Here is an 18,051-nt window from a genome sequence, read left to right as displayed (position 1 = left end):
CAAGGGTCGAGCGCTCCGCGCTCGAGATGTGCGCTTTGCGCACATTATTTGGTGTCAGTTGCAAATCCTCCCTAATTCTGATTTCCAAAAGTTGGCATCTCTGTTTTGCGCAAAGATGTCAGGACATTGTCGACGAATTAGCTGAACTCTCGAGCTCTTCAACAGCGGGCTTGTGTTCACATGACCATGTCAACAGTGCCGCTCATTCATTGAGCAGATTGAGCAAACAACTTCTGAACTAACTGTTAACTCTAACTCTTTGAATCGCCTTGCAGTGAAGCATCAATCTGAAAGAATATAGATGGGCCGAGAATCAAACCCAGACAAGACGCGGCTCAAAAGCAAGTGTGCTACCTCTACACCATCCTGTCTGATGATATGAAATGAAGAATGAAAGCATCTGCTCTTCAGTTTAATCAAACGTAACTGAGCTTAACATTGGATTTCATCAACTAACAGAAGATAAAAGTTTGTTAGCAGTCTTGCCAAGCAAACTAATGGCATTGGACTTGTGCCTGTATTTTGGTTTGGTTGGTCTGACTTGTTGCCATTGACTTGGATGCACTCCTGAACCGCTGGATGGAATGCGTTGGCAGCCATCAAGCAATTTTATCCATTCTTGGAATAAATTTTAGGTTTTTGGGGAAGGAATGAGGAATATTTAGATTGAAAATTCTACCTTAAAGCTACAAGGGTAGTGCAAGATTGATTTGAGAAATAGATGAAATTTAATCAACTACCCTGTCGAGAAATGGATGAAGTTTCATCAACTGCTTATTGATGCCATCTGCAAAAGATGCTGGGATGGGTCTGCATCCATTTTGAGACACATGCTTTGGTGTCTTCAAGATTTGTAATGCCACCCAATTGTTATACAGTACACAGTGCTTTCAGGAAGTATTCATACCCCTTGACTTTTGTCACATTTTGTTGTGGTACAGCCTGAATTTAAAATGCATTAAGTTAAAAAAAATTGTCACCAATCTGCACAAAATACCCCGTAATGACAAACTGAAAACATTTTTTTAGAAATTTTTATAAATAAAAATGAAAAGCTGAAATGTCTTGCGTCAATAAATATTCAACCTCTTTGCTGTGACACACTCCAAATTGAGCTCAAGTGCATCCAATTTCCCATGATTATCCTTGAGATGTCTCTACAACTTCATTGGAGTCCACCTGAGGCCAATTCAATTGATTGGACATGATTTATAAAGAAACACACCTTTCTCTATAAGGTCCCACAGTTGACAGTGCATGGAAGAGCAGAAACTCCACCATGAAGTCCAAGGAGCTGTCCATAGAACTGAGAGATAGAATTGTGAAGAGGCATAGATCTGGGGAAGAGTATAAAACAATTTCTAGAGTGTTGAAAGTTCCCAAGAGCACAGTGAGCTCCATCATTAGGAAATGGAAAGAATATTGAACTAACCAGACTCTGGCCGTCTGACCAAACTGAGCAACCGGGCTCGAAGGACCTGGTCAGGGAGGTGACCAAGAACACAATGACCACTCTGACAGAACTAGAGTTCCTTGGCTGAGATGGGAGAACCCACAGGAAAGACAACAATCTCAGCAGCACTTTACAAATCTAGGCTTTATGGGAGAGTGGCCAGACAGAAGCCACTCCTAAGAAAAAGGTACATCACAGCACACCTGGAATTTGCAAAAAGGCACGTGAAAGACTGCGAGCATAAGGACAAATATTCTGTGATCTGATGAGCTGAAAATTGAACTATTTGGCCTGAATGCAAACACTATGCCTGGCAGAAACCAAGCACAGCTCATCACCCATCAAACACCATTCCTACCATGAAGCATGGTGGTGGCAGCATCATGCTATGGGGATACTTTTCAGCAGTAGGGACTAGGAGACTTGGAAGGATAGAGGGAACAACTAATGGAGTCAAATACAAGCAAATCCTTGAGGAGAACCTGCTTCAGAGTGCAAAAGACCTTTGGACTGCGGTGAAGATTTACATTCCAACAGGACAATGACCCCAAGCATACAGCCAAAGCAACATTGGAATGGCTTCAGAACAAGAACGTGAAATTCCTTGAGTGGCCCAGCCAAAGCCTCGACTTGAGAATCCTATTAATAATCTGTGTAAAGACCTGAAGATTGCTGTTCACCGACGCTCCCCATCCAACTTGACAGAGCTTGAGCAAATCTGCAAGGAAGAATGTGAGAAAATCCCCAAATCCAGATGGAAAGCAGATACAGACATACCCGAGAAGACTTGAAGCTCTAATCGTTGCCAAAGGCGCTTCCACAAAGTAATGATTCAGGGGGTTGAATACTTATTGATGCAAGACATTTCAGCTTTTAATTTTTAATTATCTTGCAAAAAAAAATTCTAAAATCGAGTTTTCACTTTGTTGTTATGGGGTATTTTGTGTTGATCGGTGACAAAAAAATCTCAATATAATTCATTTTATATTCAGGCGGTATCACAACAAAATGTGAAAAAGTCAAGGGGTGTGAATACTTCCTGAAGGCACTCTATCCTGACATTGGGACCACAGTCGGTATATAAACAGGGGAATGGACAGAGAGAGAGAGAGCGAGATAGAGAGATAGAGATAGAGATTGATTGAGATTGAGAAAAATTTGTTGTTTTTAGAATTTTGAGGAAAACATAGATTGAGGAAAACAATAACCTGCAAAGAAGAGGATTGGTTATGTATGGTTTAATTGGAAGACAAAAGATCACGTGTGGAGATTTCGAGGATGGTGAGGGGGGGTATGTTAAATGGGATGGCGATGTACCACCCCTTTGAAGCCTTGGAGGGAAGTGTATGATGAACTGTCTTCAAAAGGTAGTTCCACAAACAGGAGAAAAGAGGGACAAAAGGGTGTGGGTGAGTAACAGTAAGCCTAGATTTGGGGAGTTTAGCTACGTGTGGCCACTGGAACCTCACAGGCATTCTGGAGGATGTAGAGAGGGTCAATACCAGAAGGGGTTAGACTGGAGAAGAGTCAGCAAAATCCTTTGTGTGTTGTGAGTGCAGCCGCACACCTCTCTGGGATGTGATATGAACAGGCCTTGTGTTTCATCTGGATTGCTGGAGAAGCCAATAATGTTGACAGTTTTACATTCTGCAGAATTCAAAAGAGATGCATGTGATGTAAGAGTGCTAGCCCAGAGGGAAAAAGAACACACCTTTGTGAAAAGGGCAGATTGCTGTCCCTACCAGATGGCCTGGTCTAGCCTGATTTTGCAGCTTTGAAGTCACTCCCTAACAAGAGCTAGAGATAATATGGGCTTTGATCATGATATGGTCAGGTGAGCCAATAGGAGCATAGGAAGAACAGGAAAAGTTGGATGTAAAATTTGTCATTACCATATCCAGGATATTCCACTGCCTGAGATGTTTTTTGGGAAGTTCACAGATTAGGTCAGACCCAAATATGTTTTTTGAATATTCCAAAATGATCCACTTCGAGCCTTGGATCCTGTTAAAAAGCTTCCGACCTCTGCTGAAGAAGTCGCTGGAGGCTTTACGTTTTGGGGTTGTCCGTCCGTCCATGATTGCTTTTCATTGCTGTGATAACTTAAGAATGATCGGTTGAAGAGCTTGAAGTCAAACTTGGTACAAGTATGTATAATGATGCAAAGATGAACAGATTCAATTATGGGGGCAAAAGGTCATAGGTCCCATTCGCTAAAAATTCTGTTACCGTGGTAACTTGTGAACCAGTCATGGGATTTTGACCAAACTGGGTACAAGTATACATAATGATGCAAAGATGAATTGATTAGATTTTGGCATCAAGAGGTCAAAGGTCAGAAATCATGTCAGCTAAAAATGTGATGCTTGAGAACAGCTTGAAGGGATATAAATCAAACTTGGTACAAGTATGTATAATGATGTAATGATGTAATGATGTCGGCGGAGGCATATCGGTCGACGTCGCGACGTCGAAGAGTGCCCTGTCAGTTTAACTCCATATTTGATATTGGGTCATGCCTGGTGGAACCTTTTGCCATATTTGAACTTTACTTCCGGTGGGAAGTGTGGGGACTTGCGATGGTATGCCGTTGACTTCACTCCCATTGAACTTCAAGTGAGAATGAATGATTGTATCCACACTTCTAACACCGACATCCATTTCTGCAGCTTCTCATCATAATCGAGATATTCTCCAAATTAACCTGTTCAACACATTTAATATTCACGAGGAACATCAGTTGGTTGCGCGTGAGAATGCTTAAGATCACTCACCATTTCATCGCTACTCACTGTCCCATTTAAACGCTGATGTGAAAGGCACCCCGTCTCTAAATTGTGAAATCTCCTCGGAATTTAATCTTGTTTGATGTTCTCTTTCACAGGGGACCCCTTTTCCACAGCACACATGACTGCATTAACCGCTGTCTTACTTTTCATCCAAAATGCCTTCACCAACATTGACATTACTTCCTGTATTATACTGTATATCCAGCTCACTGTAAACTATATAATTGCCCAATTTTAGCAACTGACACATTTTCACATGTTCTGCAATAAAAAAGTCCACATCAATCTTGAACAGCCTCTTGGTTGTGTTATTGAAGTTACAGTTGGCAAAAAATAATACTTTGAAGAGCAATAGTTTTATGAGGGTTGTTCAAACGGTTTTGAGCCAGACCGGAGAAGGGGAAGTCGTGTGCTTGAAATTTGATATACACAATCTTTATTTCTCAAATATAATCCCTTGTGACATTTATGCTCTTCTTCCATAAGTGAACAAGTTTTTGTAGGCCTTCCAAGGAAAAAGATGTTTCCTGGTCCTGTAGCCATTTCTCAAGGGAAATATTAAAAAATGACTTCTTCATCAGATTCAAAATGCCTTTCTCTCGGGCTCCTTCATTTTTGGAAAGAGAAGTCTGATGGCGATAACTTCAGTGAATGATGTGGATGTAGCAACAGCTCAAATGTGCAGCGATGATCTCTACTTGGGCAGTGTGAGCGGGCTCATTGCCTCCATCCCTCTGTTTTTTTTCCACGTCTTGATAACAGAAATGCTTGAGAGCTCCACCTCTCTCTCTTTTACATGATTCTTATGTTTGATTTCTTCACTTAACCCAAATCCAATCGAACTCATATTTTCCTGTGATTATTATTTTGTCTTCCAACCACATTCCAGATACCTTCCCCAACATCAAACAAAAAAAAGAGAGAAGTCGAGTCTGTCCTGCTCATACTTTTTACATTATTTTTCAGGGAGAAGTGGACATCTGGTATGCTTCCAATTATGAGACTGTCTTTTGGATTCCAGATGAGCACACATTCATCCATGATAACAATTTGAGGCAGAAAATAGTGTGGATTTTCTTGGAAACGATCCAGAAGTTGCTGTGAAACATCCATACATTGCTATTTCTGTTTATGGGAGTGAAATTGACAAATCCATCAGGCTGCAACCTTCCTCACTTGAAGGCGTTTCTTGATGTCGGTTTGAACTTTCAACACTCCCTACACTGACTTCCACTTACTCTGCAACCTGCCAGAAGGTGACTCGTGGATCATTATAATAATAATAATAATAATAATAATAATACGAGTTCCCTGACAAGGAACTTCAATGCAGGAGGATACCATTAGGCTCATTAAAGTCTATGCTATTATTACTAACCTATAGTTCTGTGTACGTGCTCTATCTTTTGTAATTGCTACACGTCAAGCAAGGAAACGGCACACACCGGTTTTTTTTATCCCCCGCCGTGTGGCGGAAGGGGGATATTGTTAGTCTTTGGTATGACTCAGCCAGGGTTCAAACCACCGACCTCCCAGACTGAGCGGAAGCTTCAACCATTACACCACCGATACTGGACCATGCTTGATGAGAGGTTTCATCAAATCATTTTGTTAATCCACTGCTTTGGTTAACTTTCCAGATATTGGCTTGTCTTTCGTGCTTTAACGGCCACATTTAAATTTGGCCAGCCATATTTTGATTGGTGTCGGGTGGCATTACTTCTCTTGATTCTCATTGCTCCCACAATTTATTCTTGAATTTATTTGGGCTGTATACAAAAACTTGATTACATCACAAAGCTCATGTTTCTCCATTTTCAAGCATGCTTTGCCCTCGTTAACTTGAAGCAATCTGAAAAGTACAAAGACGTATCAGTGGTTTCATGTCCATACTGAGCAAGATTGAATCTGGGGGAAGATATTTGTAATGGCATCCCTTCTCTGGTAACTTGAAAGCTTTTCGAACAACCCTCATCAATTGAGCATGGGAGTGAACAATTTTTTTTGGTGGAAAAAGTATTGAGAAGTGTTGTTGTTCACACGTGTTTTTTATTTTTAATAAACATGGATGTTTGTTCCAAACAGCTTTCAATGGTCTTGATTCGACAGGCTTCTTGAAAGACGTGGAGAGCACTGAGGGCAACACCAGCTGTTACCAACTTGTTTCTGATGAGTCAACATCAGGAGATATGGCAAATATATCAACGTGCCAAACCTCCACTTCACCACACACTACGCCACACACCTCAACTTCGACTTCACCGCCCCATGCGTCAACTCTTGGAACACCATCACCCACAGCCTCATCTTTCGCTGCCAACTGCACCGACGACAAGATTGATTTCTTTAGTGCCAGGGAGAAGTTCAAAGGTTAGGAATCTACCTTCTTTAATTTTAACTTTATAAAATTCTGTAAATTCTATGTGTAGGTTTTCTTTGATTTGCTTCTCCGAAGCAAAAAAAATTCGACACGCGTTTGAAGGACGTGAGACATTGCTTTCTCAGAGATACCGTGTTATGTGATGAGACTTTGCACGAGCTATGTACTGCACATGAAATGAAACTTTTTTTATGCAAGAATATTCGGGGGACATCCAGCAGAGAGAAATGCAACCGAGTCATTCGTATCCATGTCACATTCCCATCCATAAATTGTTGTTCGCTCTGGCATCTTTTAGCCAAGTAGGGGCTGCAAACGTCATGACAAGGAGATATAATAATGCAGTTAAAAATAAAAAGATGACAAAGAGGGGATGGCAGTGAAGGTAAGGTAGACAGAAGCTCTGGCGGTACTGGGCAAGAAAGACAAAAAGGGGTCGTGGAAAGAAATTGGGCGGATGATGAGGGAGAGATGGAGGTTGTGGAAATGATGCATTTTGAGCAATGATTATGAGAGTAGAGAGTGTGGTGGTGAGAAGATATCAGAAGTGACAGGATGGAGAGAGTGAGCGAGGATAAAACAGCTGCAGAGGAAGATTTTGAATTTTTGAAATAGTATTTTATTGGGAATCTGGTTACGTGTGGGGGTGGTGGCATGAACGACCTGCAGTGGCGACATGGCTGCTCCTTCTTCCAGATGCAGCACATGGCTGCGAGTCGCATCATTTGCCAGGGGCACAACTCTACCGCTGATGCAGTGCCCCCTGTAGGTTAGAGCAGGAATTTGCAATTTGTTCAGGGTGCCGGTGATGGCTTGCCTCCTCTTTACGAAGTAAACGGTGGGATCTTTATGCTGGCAGGTGGGAAGAGACGTGGCTAAAGTATGCCATTTGTATGCTGAAGGCATAATGTTTTGGTTTGTCCGTCTGTGCATGATGATTTTATTACCACGATAACTTGTGAACCATTGAAGGAATTTGTTTTAACGAAACCTGTAACAAAGGTGTATTGTGATGCAAAGATGAACTGTTTAGATTTTGGGGTCAAAGGTCATGTATGTGCCCCTTATGTAAAAGTAGTATATTTTCGTTACCGTGATAACTGGTGAACCGCTGAAGGGTTTTTGACCAAATTTATCATAACTATGGACTGTAATGCGAAGATGAACTGAAAAGGTCAAAGGCCTCTGCTCAAGTTCCCTTTCATTGAAAATCTTTGTTACTGCAATAACATATGAACCACTCAAGAGATTTCAAATATACTTGACACACGTATGGACTTGCTATACAAAGTTGAACTGATTCAATTTTGGATTGAACAGATCAAAGGTCATTTGCCCATTGAAAATCATTTTGCAGACCATAACTCGAGTTCGAATCATCTGATGATGTCTCTCTTCTACGTATCTGTCTTTTCCTGTCGCGCTGTCTCTATCTCTCACAGGACCTTAAATTTTCCATGTGACCTTCAATTGAGGTCAAACGTAACAGTGCAGGGTTGACACCTAACATGGGCAGAGGCATATCCATTAACACATTCACGTCAAATTCTACTTTCTAGTTTAAATTGACATTCTTTCAAACAAGATTGGGAACTTGACATTCCCTCCTATCAATAAGACTTTAATCTGCAGCAGATACTGCTGCCACTCTTCCTAAAACAGCATTTTAAGCGATATTTTATGAGGAAACAGCTCTGGTAAAGATGCAACCACTGACATCTGCCATCCTTGGATGTTATGCATGTAAATGTTGGAGCATTTAGGGGCTGACAAAATAGATATCAAATCGCCAAATATCGCAAAACTTTGATCACGATTACCTCCACCCACCCCTTCTCAACCATGTCCCCAACCATATTCTTAAGCATGCTCCTTTCCCCCTATCCCCATATCTGTCCAATTCTCTTTTTTTCTCCCCTCCCCATACTCCCTGCAGTCCTTTTTCTCTCCTGTTGTGCCCCCTTACCCCTTTTATATTCACTTTATCAAGTTTGCCCCAAAACCACCTCCCCCCCCCCACATCCCCCCACCACCACCTTCTGTGTCTAGTTCCCATTGTGTGCTGCCTTTTTGGTTGCTGGTTGCATCATTGGTTAGGGGCACGGCTATGCCGCTGATGCAGTGCCCCTATTACCATACCAGTACACTGGTGCTCATTTCGCCGACATCAGAAGGATGACAGGCTCAGTCAACCCCCTGGTGATAATTCAGCAGCCAACAGGGCTCGAACTCAGGACCCCAGGATCCCAAGCCACCACCCAAACCGCTAAGCCAACACCAGGCTCTTGTGTCGAGTAAATAATGCTATTTTCCAACGTGGAAACAAACTGTGCTTGAGTTGGAAACTCATTACATTGTTACCCTGTGTGCACGAAGTGAAAAGCGGAGTTAGGCAGTTGGTTCTGTCTGTCTGTCTGTCCATTCCTCTACAAATGTCAGCTTGATGTTGGCTAATTGGTGAGGTGGCTGGCTTAGGATTCTAAGATCTTGAGTTCAAGCCCCTGTCGGGCTGTTGAGTTAACACCAGGTAGGGTTGACTCATCCTGTCATCCTTCCGAGTTTGGCAAAATGAGTACCAGCGTGCTGGTCACGGGGGCATTGCATCAGCGGCACAGCAGCGCCCCCAGACAATGATGCTACCTGCAGTCTTGTGCTGCACATTAGGGAGGAGGAAGTTTATGATCAGGGAACACCTTAATTTCAATTGAATGTTACATTTTAAACACGAATCGGAACATACGTTGGAAAATAAACCTGCCATTTAACAGTATTTTGGCTCTGAATTTGTCCCGATTGCATCTGGTAGTCATCAACGGTGGTAAACGTGTGGAATTTTTTTTCTCGAACCTTTCGATTGAATTATAAAGTTGAACCAAAATATTGCGACATTTTACATCATGCCGAATCAAATTTGCTGCTCACTGACCCCAGCCATGTCATTGTTGTTCCTCAAGACTGCACAGTATTGTGAACTCACCTCAAGAACTCACAGTATTGACATTTAGCTCAACGCTAAGTTTGTTGCCTTGTAGTCCTGAGTTCAAATCCTCTTGAAATACATAATTACCTTCGCATTCTGCGAAAGGTTATGTTTTGGTCGCTGTGTATTTATTTATTTGTGAATATGTGTGTTTGTTTGTTATTCGCATAACTCAGAAAGTATTAAACCGAATTGCATGAAATTTGGTGGGATGATTCGTGAGTATCCAAAGACGATTTGATTAGATTTTGGGAGCGATCGGGTCAAAGGTCAAGGTCAAGGTCATGAAAAGGTCAAAAACACTCTTTTGAGCATAACTTCCTTCATAATACAGCTATCGACATGCAACCACCGCCATATTGTTCCATGACGAGATACCTTTCGGATATGTAGTGTCGGATTTGACGTAACTTCATCGGAAGTGCGTCTAAATGACGTCACAAGATGACGTAAATTTTCAATTTTCGATCTCATCAGTTTTGATCATACTGTTTTGTAGGACTTACCTTAAGGACGTCACACACCAAATTTGACTTCGATCGGACTGACCGTTATGACGTCATTGATGTTTGAACATGACGTTTTTCAATTGTGGCTAAAATGTCCTGATATTTTACATTCAAATATCTATATAATTTATAAAGCAAAGTCTCCCAAATCCAGGCATTAGGATCAGTACCAAAATATCTGTTTATTGATGTACAGGTTTTGCCAATTAACTCTGTAGTCAAGGTCAGGGTCACACTCAAGGTCAAAATATACTTGTAGGCATAGCTTCAGATCTAATAGAGCTATTGACATGAAACCAACGTTAAAACATTCAGTGAACTACGAGCTTTCAGAATGGTAGTCCCCGATTGGACGTGATGTCCCCGGAAGTGCGTCAAAATGACGTTAAAAGATGACGTCATTTTTCAACTTTTTAATTTTTCAGCGTTTATCATTCCATTTTGTTGGACTGCCTTCAAGAAGGTTACACACCAAATTTGACGTCAATCGGACTGACGGTTGTGACGTAATGGACGTTTTAAAATGACGTTTTTCAAATGTGCCCGGAAAAAAGTTGCGGCGGCGAAGGTATGCGCTCTACCGAGTGCCCATTCTAGTTATTTCTTGTGATGAGGAAAAGTGTTCAATCACATGTTTGTTTTTACAGAGTGTGTCTGCGAACATATATAAGATGTGTTTTTCGAACCTGGTGTTGGTTTAGTGGTTAGGGTGGTGGCTTGGGGTCCTGGGGTCCTGAGTTCAAGCCCCATTGTCTGCTGAATTAACACCCGGGGGGTTGACTCAGTCTGTTAGTCCTTCCAAGTCCTTCCAAGGTCAGCGAAATGAGTACCAGTATCGCAGCCAAAAGGCTGCACACGAAGGGAAGGCGTATTGATGGATTTATTCAATCTAGTATTGGTGTGATGCAGGCATGATGGGCCGAATGGCCTCCTCCTGTGCATAATTTCCTTGTATTTCCTTAGAAAAAAACTCCATAGTTTCAATATTTATTACCTTCAAACAGGTTGAACTATAGCAAAGTTGGTGAAGCACTTTCTTCAATATGATGTTATTTTTGCATTTGGTTTATGTGCAGGTACCGTGTATTGAAATTAATTGTTGTATCATTATCCTTTTTGTCTTTCAGAATTATCTCAGGAGTGGAAGGACCGTGAGAAGCTACCATCACGGACAGATGAATTTACTGTCCAGGGTCGTGAAGCAACAGTCCAAACATCATCGAATGAGAATACTCAAGAAAGTGGAAATTTGAGGAGGCCTTCAACATCCATTGTTATTGTTGACAGCAATCCAGGAAATGGCAACAACAATAACAACAATACCAACCATATGTCTCAGGTAGATGATGGATTCCAAAGTGAACAGTGGTTCTCTCTGAATGGTTGCTTTTTTATAATTCAAAACTAAAACAGAACTTGGAGAAAATGAATGATATTGCTCATCCATCTTTATATTTGTCTTTGTTGCCATTCAGGATGCAGACTGTATCGTGTCATCCGCCATGCAGCCATTGAGTGTAAAGGTCCTCGTGACTGAAATGGAGGTTGTGAAAAGTCAAAGGTTTTCGGCCTGTTCCAGATGCCAATCAGATGTCAAATCTGGTCCTACAAGTCAGAGCGCAAATTGCAGTCCAGACTCGACCACAGTGCAAGATACTGCAAATATGCCACCTCCTGCCACACCCACGTCTCTGAGCTGCTGCCATGCTCTTTCACTTGATGCATCATCATCTTTCTCATCTTTGAATCCAACAGGAAGGCAAAGGCTCAGTCCTGAACAACTTGTCACGGATGAAGAAGCTTGTAAAAACGAGAAACGATATCACTTCAACGAACTGTGTGATGTTTTGACTCCTGGAGCCCCGATTCCAGAAAAGGTCAAGAAGGCCGGTGCCTTCTGCAAGCCTCGACGTTCTGTTAGTTTATGCAGCGATCGAAGCTTGAGGTGTGGCACTGTACGACGCGCTACCCTTGAGCTGGAGGAACGTCTAAAGGAGCAGGAGATAACCTGCAGCTCTGTCTGTCATCGTATCTCTCGCAGCGAAAGACCTGTTGAAATGGAGAAAAGGAAAAACATGGAAGGAACGGAGGCCGAATTCATAGACATCTCAGGGAAAGGGCAAAGGGAATGCGTCGAGCCAAAAGTGACCACTGGTGAAATCAAGACCGAAAATGCAAATGAGGCCTTGACAGAGACCGCCCCATTGGTGCGGCCAAGATGCTGCCCATTGTCAAGTAATATACGGGAATCTAAACTTCAGAATCTTTCAACCGAAAGCACTAATAAAGATCATTTTGCACAAGCTGCAGAGAAAACAAAATTTGGTTTCTGTGACACTCCATTGCCATCTCAGAGAATTGAAATTATTGAGTATGCAGACATCTGGTCAGGTCAGACATCTCTACATCCAGATGCAATGAAGGAAGAGCCAAGACATTCAGAAGAAAAACATGGTGGAACGAGCAGCCATATTGGTTCTACCAGTGAAGGAAATCCAGCTGCCACACATCCACCATTTCAGCACTCTCCTCTTCAGCTCGAGGAATCGGCTGTTCTTACAAAGCATTCCAAGGAGCTTTTTGGGCATCTTGCTTCATCTCCAGGCCCAGTTATAACTAAAGTTGTTGAGACTGAAATGCAAAGCACTGACCCGTGGGCGCAAAGCCTTACAGATATTAAGGAGCCAGCTTCTAAGCTTCAGGTTTTGGGCCTTGTGAACAATGGCAATGTAGATTCTTTGTTCAAGATAACAACACCATCCTTGATTGTGCCTGAACTAAAAGATCATAATGTCGAATGTGCCAAAGAAACGGTAACTGGAGCAGCAACAACAGTTGACAGAGTACGTGACAAAAGGACTGCGGTATGTTCCATAAACCCACAGCTCTTTTGCCCAGCTCCCTATGCCAACATGACTGGAAACAGTGTCGTAGGAGGTAGTGGCCGACCATGGACAATTGGGCACGTTTGCACACAAGTGGATGACCCCTTGCCTGTGAAACACCAGGTGGGCCTGGCTACGGGATCTTGCATGAAACGCTCTCACACTCTCGCAAAGCTCAACTCGTTGGAGTCTCTGCTACCCAATGAATCTCCCACTATTGGTGCTAAAGCTGCAGAGACTGTGTTCATGAATCAAGCAGGTTTGCTTTTGACCTGCGTCTCGGGAGCCCACAATGCAGTGTGTACCAATGGGCCGAGCTCCTCGCCAAGTTCAGCTGATGGCCTGTCTTCGCTTCAGACTGATCACTCCGGTTATGCTGTGCATGAACAAACCGAGGGAGACAGTCGGTCATTGAAAGAGATAACATGTCCGATACAACATTGCTCAAACTATCTGCAACCTATCCACCGACAGCATAGAAAGACGCATCCTCTTTGGAGATTGAGGAAAACTGTTGAGAAAAAGCGAACTAGCAGTCCGCAACATAATACCGTATAATACATCGATACTGCTCATTGACAATAAATGGCAGTCTTTTGGCACTTTTCCCGAAAGCCACGGAAGCTCTTTCTCTCCTTGTTCTCGAGTGTAGATACGAAGCTGGATTATCCTTCCTCCTCAAAAAGAGAAACGACTACTTTTGCTTGATTCCACTTACTTACTTTTTTGAATTGCAATGGTCTCACCACTGTCAGTGTCTCGATGACCAAAAGACATGGATCGAGTGAAAAGTTTGTCTGAGCTAAAGTTTGTACTGAATTTGGTAACACTGAAAGGATGATAAATGGGAGACTGCTTGGTGTTCAAACAACCTTTTCGGCCGTGTTGTTGTTGTTGTTTTTTCGCCCAAGCTCCCCTTTTTTAAATGTTGTGCAATTTTATTATCAGGAACAGAACAAGGGGCAGAAGGTTGCACTAATGTGATCTGTGACAAGGAGGAACAATCAACAGTCTGAATGCAAGTGGTGTGATGACGTCGTGAATAGCTCCGTGAAAGCTATCAGTTCTGCCAAGCCCACAAAGCTGCCGGCATTGTCGGATGCAGCAGAGTGCAGGAAACGCCACAATTTGTTGCCATTTGTAATGTTATTTCCTCGCGCTCATCCGGTCCAACTGGGTTTGGTGCCTGACTAGATTTCTCGGAGAGTGACATCCTGGTTATCTTTTGAAAATCCAGGTGCAAATTCAGGTCTGTGTAGACCACCATAAGGAAGGACTAGTCACACTATGGATGTAATTCTGCCTCAGCACTGATGCTACCTTCATTTAGCAATGTAATTGCTCTTCCCATTACTGACTTTGTATTTCAATTTTAATTTTTACTATTTAGAGGTTCAACCTCTGTTTTGAATGACTTTTTTTTTTTCTGAGGGTGCATATTAATTTATTAATTAGTTGTGCTTTGCTTTCCCCTTATTTTGGGGGGGGGGGGAAGGGGGGATAACTACGTGCATGCATTTATGAGCTCAAGAGCGAACGGAATACATCAGCTGTCTCCCCCTATCTCTCGTACGCAATCATCTCTCCATCACATTGTGCAAGAAACCCAAGCCATAGAGTACGAAGTACATTTTTCAGTCTTGCATTACTTGATTTGATGCCAAAACTTGCCTCAGGAGTCTAAATATTAATTGCCATGTTCCTTTTGCTGCATGTGCTACGTCGACGGTGTAGTGAATTCTGGAGCGGAGTCCGTCAGAGCTCAACCTATTGTGCTGATCGATATCTGTCGTGATCGTAATGATTTGGAATGTACACCTTTGCTTTTGATGATTTTACAGTGGACATGTTGGGTGGGGGGAGAGGGGTTGGGGGTAGGGAGGGAGGGAGGGTGTGGTTGTTTTGCTTCGATTTTCCTTGACTGCTCAAGCAATAAGCAGACATTTTAGAAATCCAATTGTTGTGGATAAAGGAGGTAAATCTTGCATCAAAGCCGAGAAAATCTGTGAAAACTTTACACCACCCAGTTGTCTCACGTGTGGAAACATTGCTAAGGAGGTGTCGTACAATCCCCCATTCAAAGCAAATCATTCATTTTACTTTGGCAACTTTGTTCCACGTATCGGTGAAGTTGCATGTTGTACATTTTGCATTATCTTCCCCAAAGCAATGATCAATTTTTGTTTCATGATAAACCACAAACTTACTTTTTCTCGACTTTCACTTGCTTTAATACATTTTTACAACAATGTGTCTTTGAAAGTAGAGTGTGGGGAGAAGGGGAGAGAGAGGTGAGGGGGACTCTCTCACCATTAATGAAACCAAAAGTAGTTACCCTTTGTTTACCATCTATAATGAAGAATGCTGAGCCTTTGATTTATTGTGTTGTGTTGGTTTGTTTCAATATTGTTTACATATATTTAAACTATGTATATATATATATATATATATATATATATATATATATATATATATATATATATATATATATATATATATATATATATATGTGTATATATATGTATATATATGTATATATATGTATATATATGTATATATATGTATGTATATATATGTATATATATATGTATATATATGTATATATGTATATATGTATATATGTATATATGTATATATATATATATATATATATATATATATATATATATATATATATATATATACACATACATGTATATATATAACTTTTTTCTTTCTTTCTGTTTTTTTTTTTTTTACTTTTGGACAGAGTGCACGCAGGGCATGGTGTGAATGTTGCCCTCTGGTTCTGATGTGGTTTTATCCAAACTGTAAATGAGCCTTAGATAAGTGTTTTATTAATATTATTTCAAGCATGGAACTCGGTACTAACCCTTTCCAAAGTTGTAATTGAACGGGTGTTTTGTGTTTGTTACTTTCTCAATCCAACTGAAATCATTCAGATTATTTTGGGGGGATAGGTCCCAGCAGTACTTAATTTGCATGTGAGGAATCCATCCAAAGTTTTTTTTTTAAGCAGGTGGAATACAGGTAATGACGTTTTTTTGTTGTTGTTGTTGTTGTTTGTTTGTTGTTGTTTTTTTAGGGGGGAGGGGTTGCCTGCAAGAATTTCTGACGTTTCCAATTTTGTCCTAAAGTTTTTCATCTCTTTCAAAACTACCGGCCTGTCCCTGCACTCTCCTCATCATTTTGTGAGAACTTTACTCCGACTGTCCCGTGACTAGTTATCATTACCTCCATATTGTCCAATAATTTCTGTTTGGATATCCTCCATTTTTGCTCACATTTCGTGGTGTGCCTTATTTGATAAATGCAAGCTTTTATGGAAACGTTTGCTGGATTCTTTATTTTTAATGCCTTGTAAGCAAGTCGTCACGTGATTCGCCTCTCACCTATTTCAACAGAGAAGCTATTGTGGAATGCCTTTGATTTGCATTCATGTCGGTATTTTAAACTTTGGCCTGTTTATTTACACAACAGTTGCGTGGAAGATTTGGTAACTCAACATGTTTTATTTCTTTTTTTAATTTTTCTTGTTGTCACATTTGGCTCGGTTTGAATCGTTTGTTCATGGTGTTGCACTGTTTTAGCCAGAGGTTCATGTTTCCACTGGTCAGAAAAGTTAATAAAAACTTTTTTTTCAGATCATTGTGGTGGTGGCTTCCTTTTAGTTGGGTGAAGATTTGCGATAGTGTATAATAGTGACAACTTTAGTATTCCTGAAATGTCATCATGGATGTGAAGTTTTTCTTCTGCATTCTGGCCCTCACTGTCCTTTAAAAAAAATTTTTTTAAAACGCTCACACATGCAAGTGGGTGACCCTTTCCAGCTGGTGTACTGCAATGGAAGCTGTTGTGGTGCTACGGTGGGGGTGAAGTGGGGGAGCGAGAGAGGTGCTGGTGGGTGGAAAGTCAAGAGAGGCAATCATTGATTTGGGGACTTTGTTTTGCTGCGAGCACTCCCACACTGCTCCACCTCCGACACCACATTATAGGACCTCCCTGCTGCTGAGTTGAGGCCACACCTGCAGGTAATTGTAATGCCATGGTCTGCAAGGATGACTTGACGAATCGTAAAACAATGGACATGGTTATTGTATGTGTCGTTATTTTGGAATGCTTCACTCGGTCATGTACGACTTGATATGTGCAAAGGAGGGCAGGTATCGTGTGTAATTGGCTATATCGATAGCTTTGAAATTTGGAATGTCAATTTTACAAAGGCTGTGTGCACATGACAAAAAATTCTCCTTTCGTTCTTTCATGGTCTCAAACCCCTCCATCTGCTCCCCCCTCATCCTGTCCCCTCTATACTTACACCTCATCCTTCCCCATCTCAGCTTCCCCTCCCAGCTTCTCCCTTGACCCTCCTGGTTTCACCCCTCCACACCCCTCTCCACCCCCTGCTTCCCCCCCCACCCGCACCCTGTCCTTGCTCCTTTCCACATCCCTACGTCCCATCAGCAACTCCTCTCCCCCGTCCCTAACATTGTGGACCTCAAACATCCAGGGCCATCGTTCCAACCTGGCAGATCTCTCAATCCATGCTGCTGCTGACAAACCGAACATTATCTGTTGAACAGAATCCTTCTCCCCACATCCCTGACTCCTTGGTGTCTCTCCCTGGCTATTGTCTCCTCCGGTTTGATCGACCTGAACTCCATCCTGGTGGCGGAGTTGCGCTGTCCATCAAAAACTCTATTTCTCACTCTCCATGTACTGCTGTTCCACCTGCAAAACCTCAGGAGTGTCTGTGGTTGCAACTTCCCCTCCATTCTCACCTCAGATTTGTCTGTGTGTTGTGCTGTCCTCCCAATGGTGATTACTCCGACTCCATCTCTCTCAGACAACATGGACCAACTTTTAATCACTCGTTCCAGCTCTCTCTTCCTCATTTGTGGTGACTTAAATTGTCACCATGCTAATTGGCTGGATGTTGGTACCTCTCTGACCAACCATGGCACTTCTGCAAAGGACTTCTGTGACTCCATGGGTCTGACTCAATCCGTGAATTTTCCAACTCGGATTTCTGCCAATGGCAAATCATCCCTTCAG

General features: G+C 42.0%; 1 protein-coding gene across 6 annotated transcripts in view; it reads left to right on the top strand.

The window, feature by feature from the left end:
- The window catches only part of LOC147011019 (uncharacterized), a 192,033-nt gene extending 177,180 nt beyond the window's left edge, over positions 1-14,853 (top strand). For 5 of the 6 annotated variants that reach the window (XM_085859131.1, XM_085859128.1, XM_085859130.1 and 2 more), the window contains 3 exons: positions 6,328-6,612; positions 11,239-11,450; positions 11,587-14,853. In XM_085859131.1, coding sequence (XP_085715257.1) covers positions 6,328-6,612; positions 11,239-11,450; positions 11,587-13,554 — 2,465 coding nt within the window. In that variant the 3' untranslated portion in view covers positions 13,555-14,853. The remainder of the gene's footprint in view (positions 1-6,327; positions 6,613-11,238; positions 11,451-11,586) is intronic. The other variant, XM_085859129.1, reaches the window with a different exon arrangement.
- The last annotated feature ends 3,198 nt before the right edge of the window (positions 14,854-18,051 follow it).

Source organism: Eptatretus burgeri, chromosome 16, assembly GCF_056783735.1.
Source record: "Eptatretus burgeri isolate ZD-2024b chromosome 16, Ebu_testis_v1, whole genome shotgun sequence".
Classification (NCBI taxonomy): domain Eukaryota; kingdom Metazoa; phylum Chordata; class Myxini; order Myxiniformes; family Myxinidae; genus Eptatretus; species Eptatretus burgeri.
The sequence above is the reverse complement of the archived record's forward strand: the minus strand, read 5'-3'. Positions and strand labels throughout refer to the sequence as shown.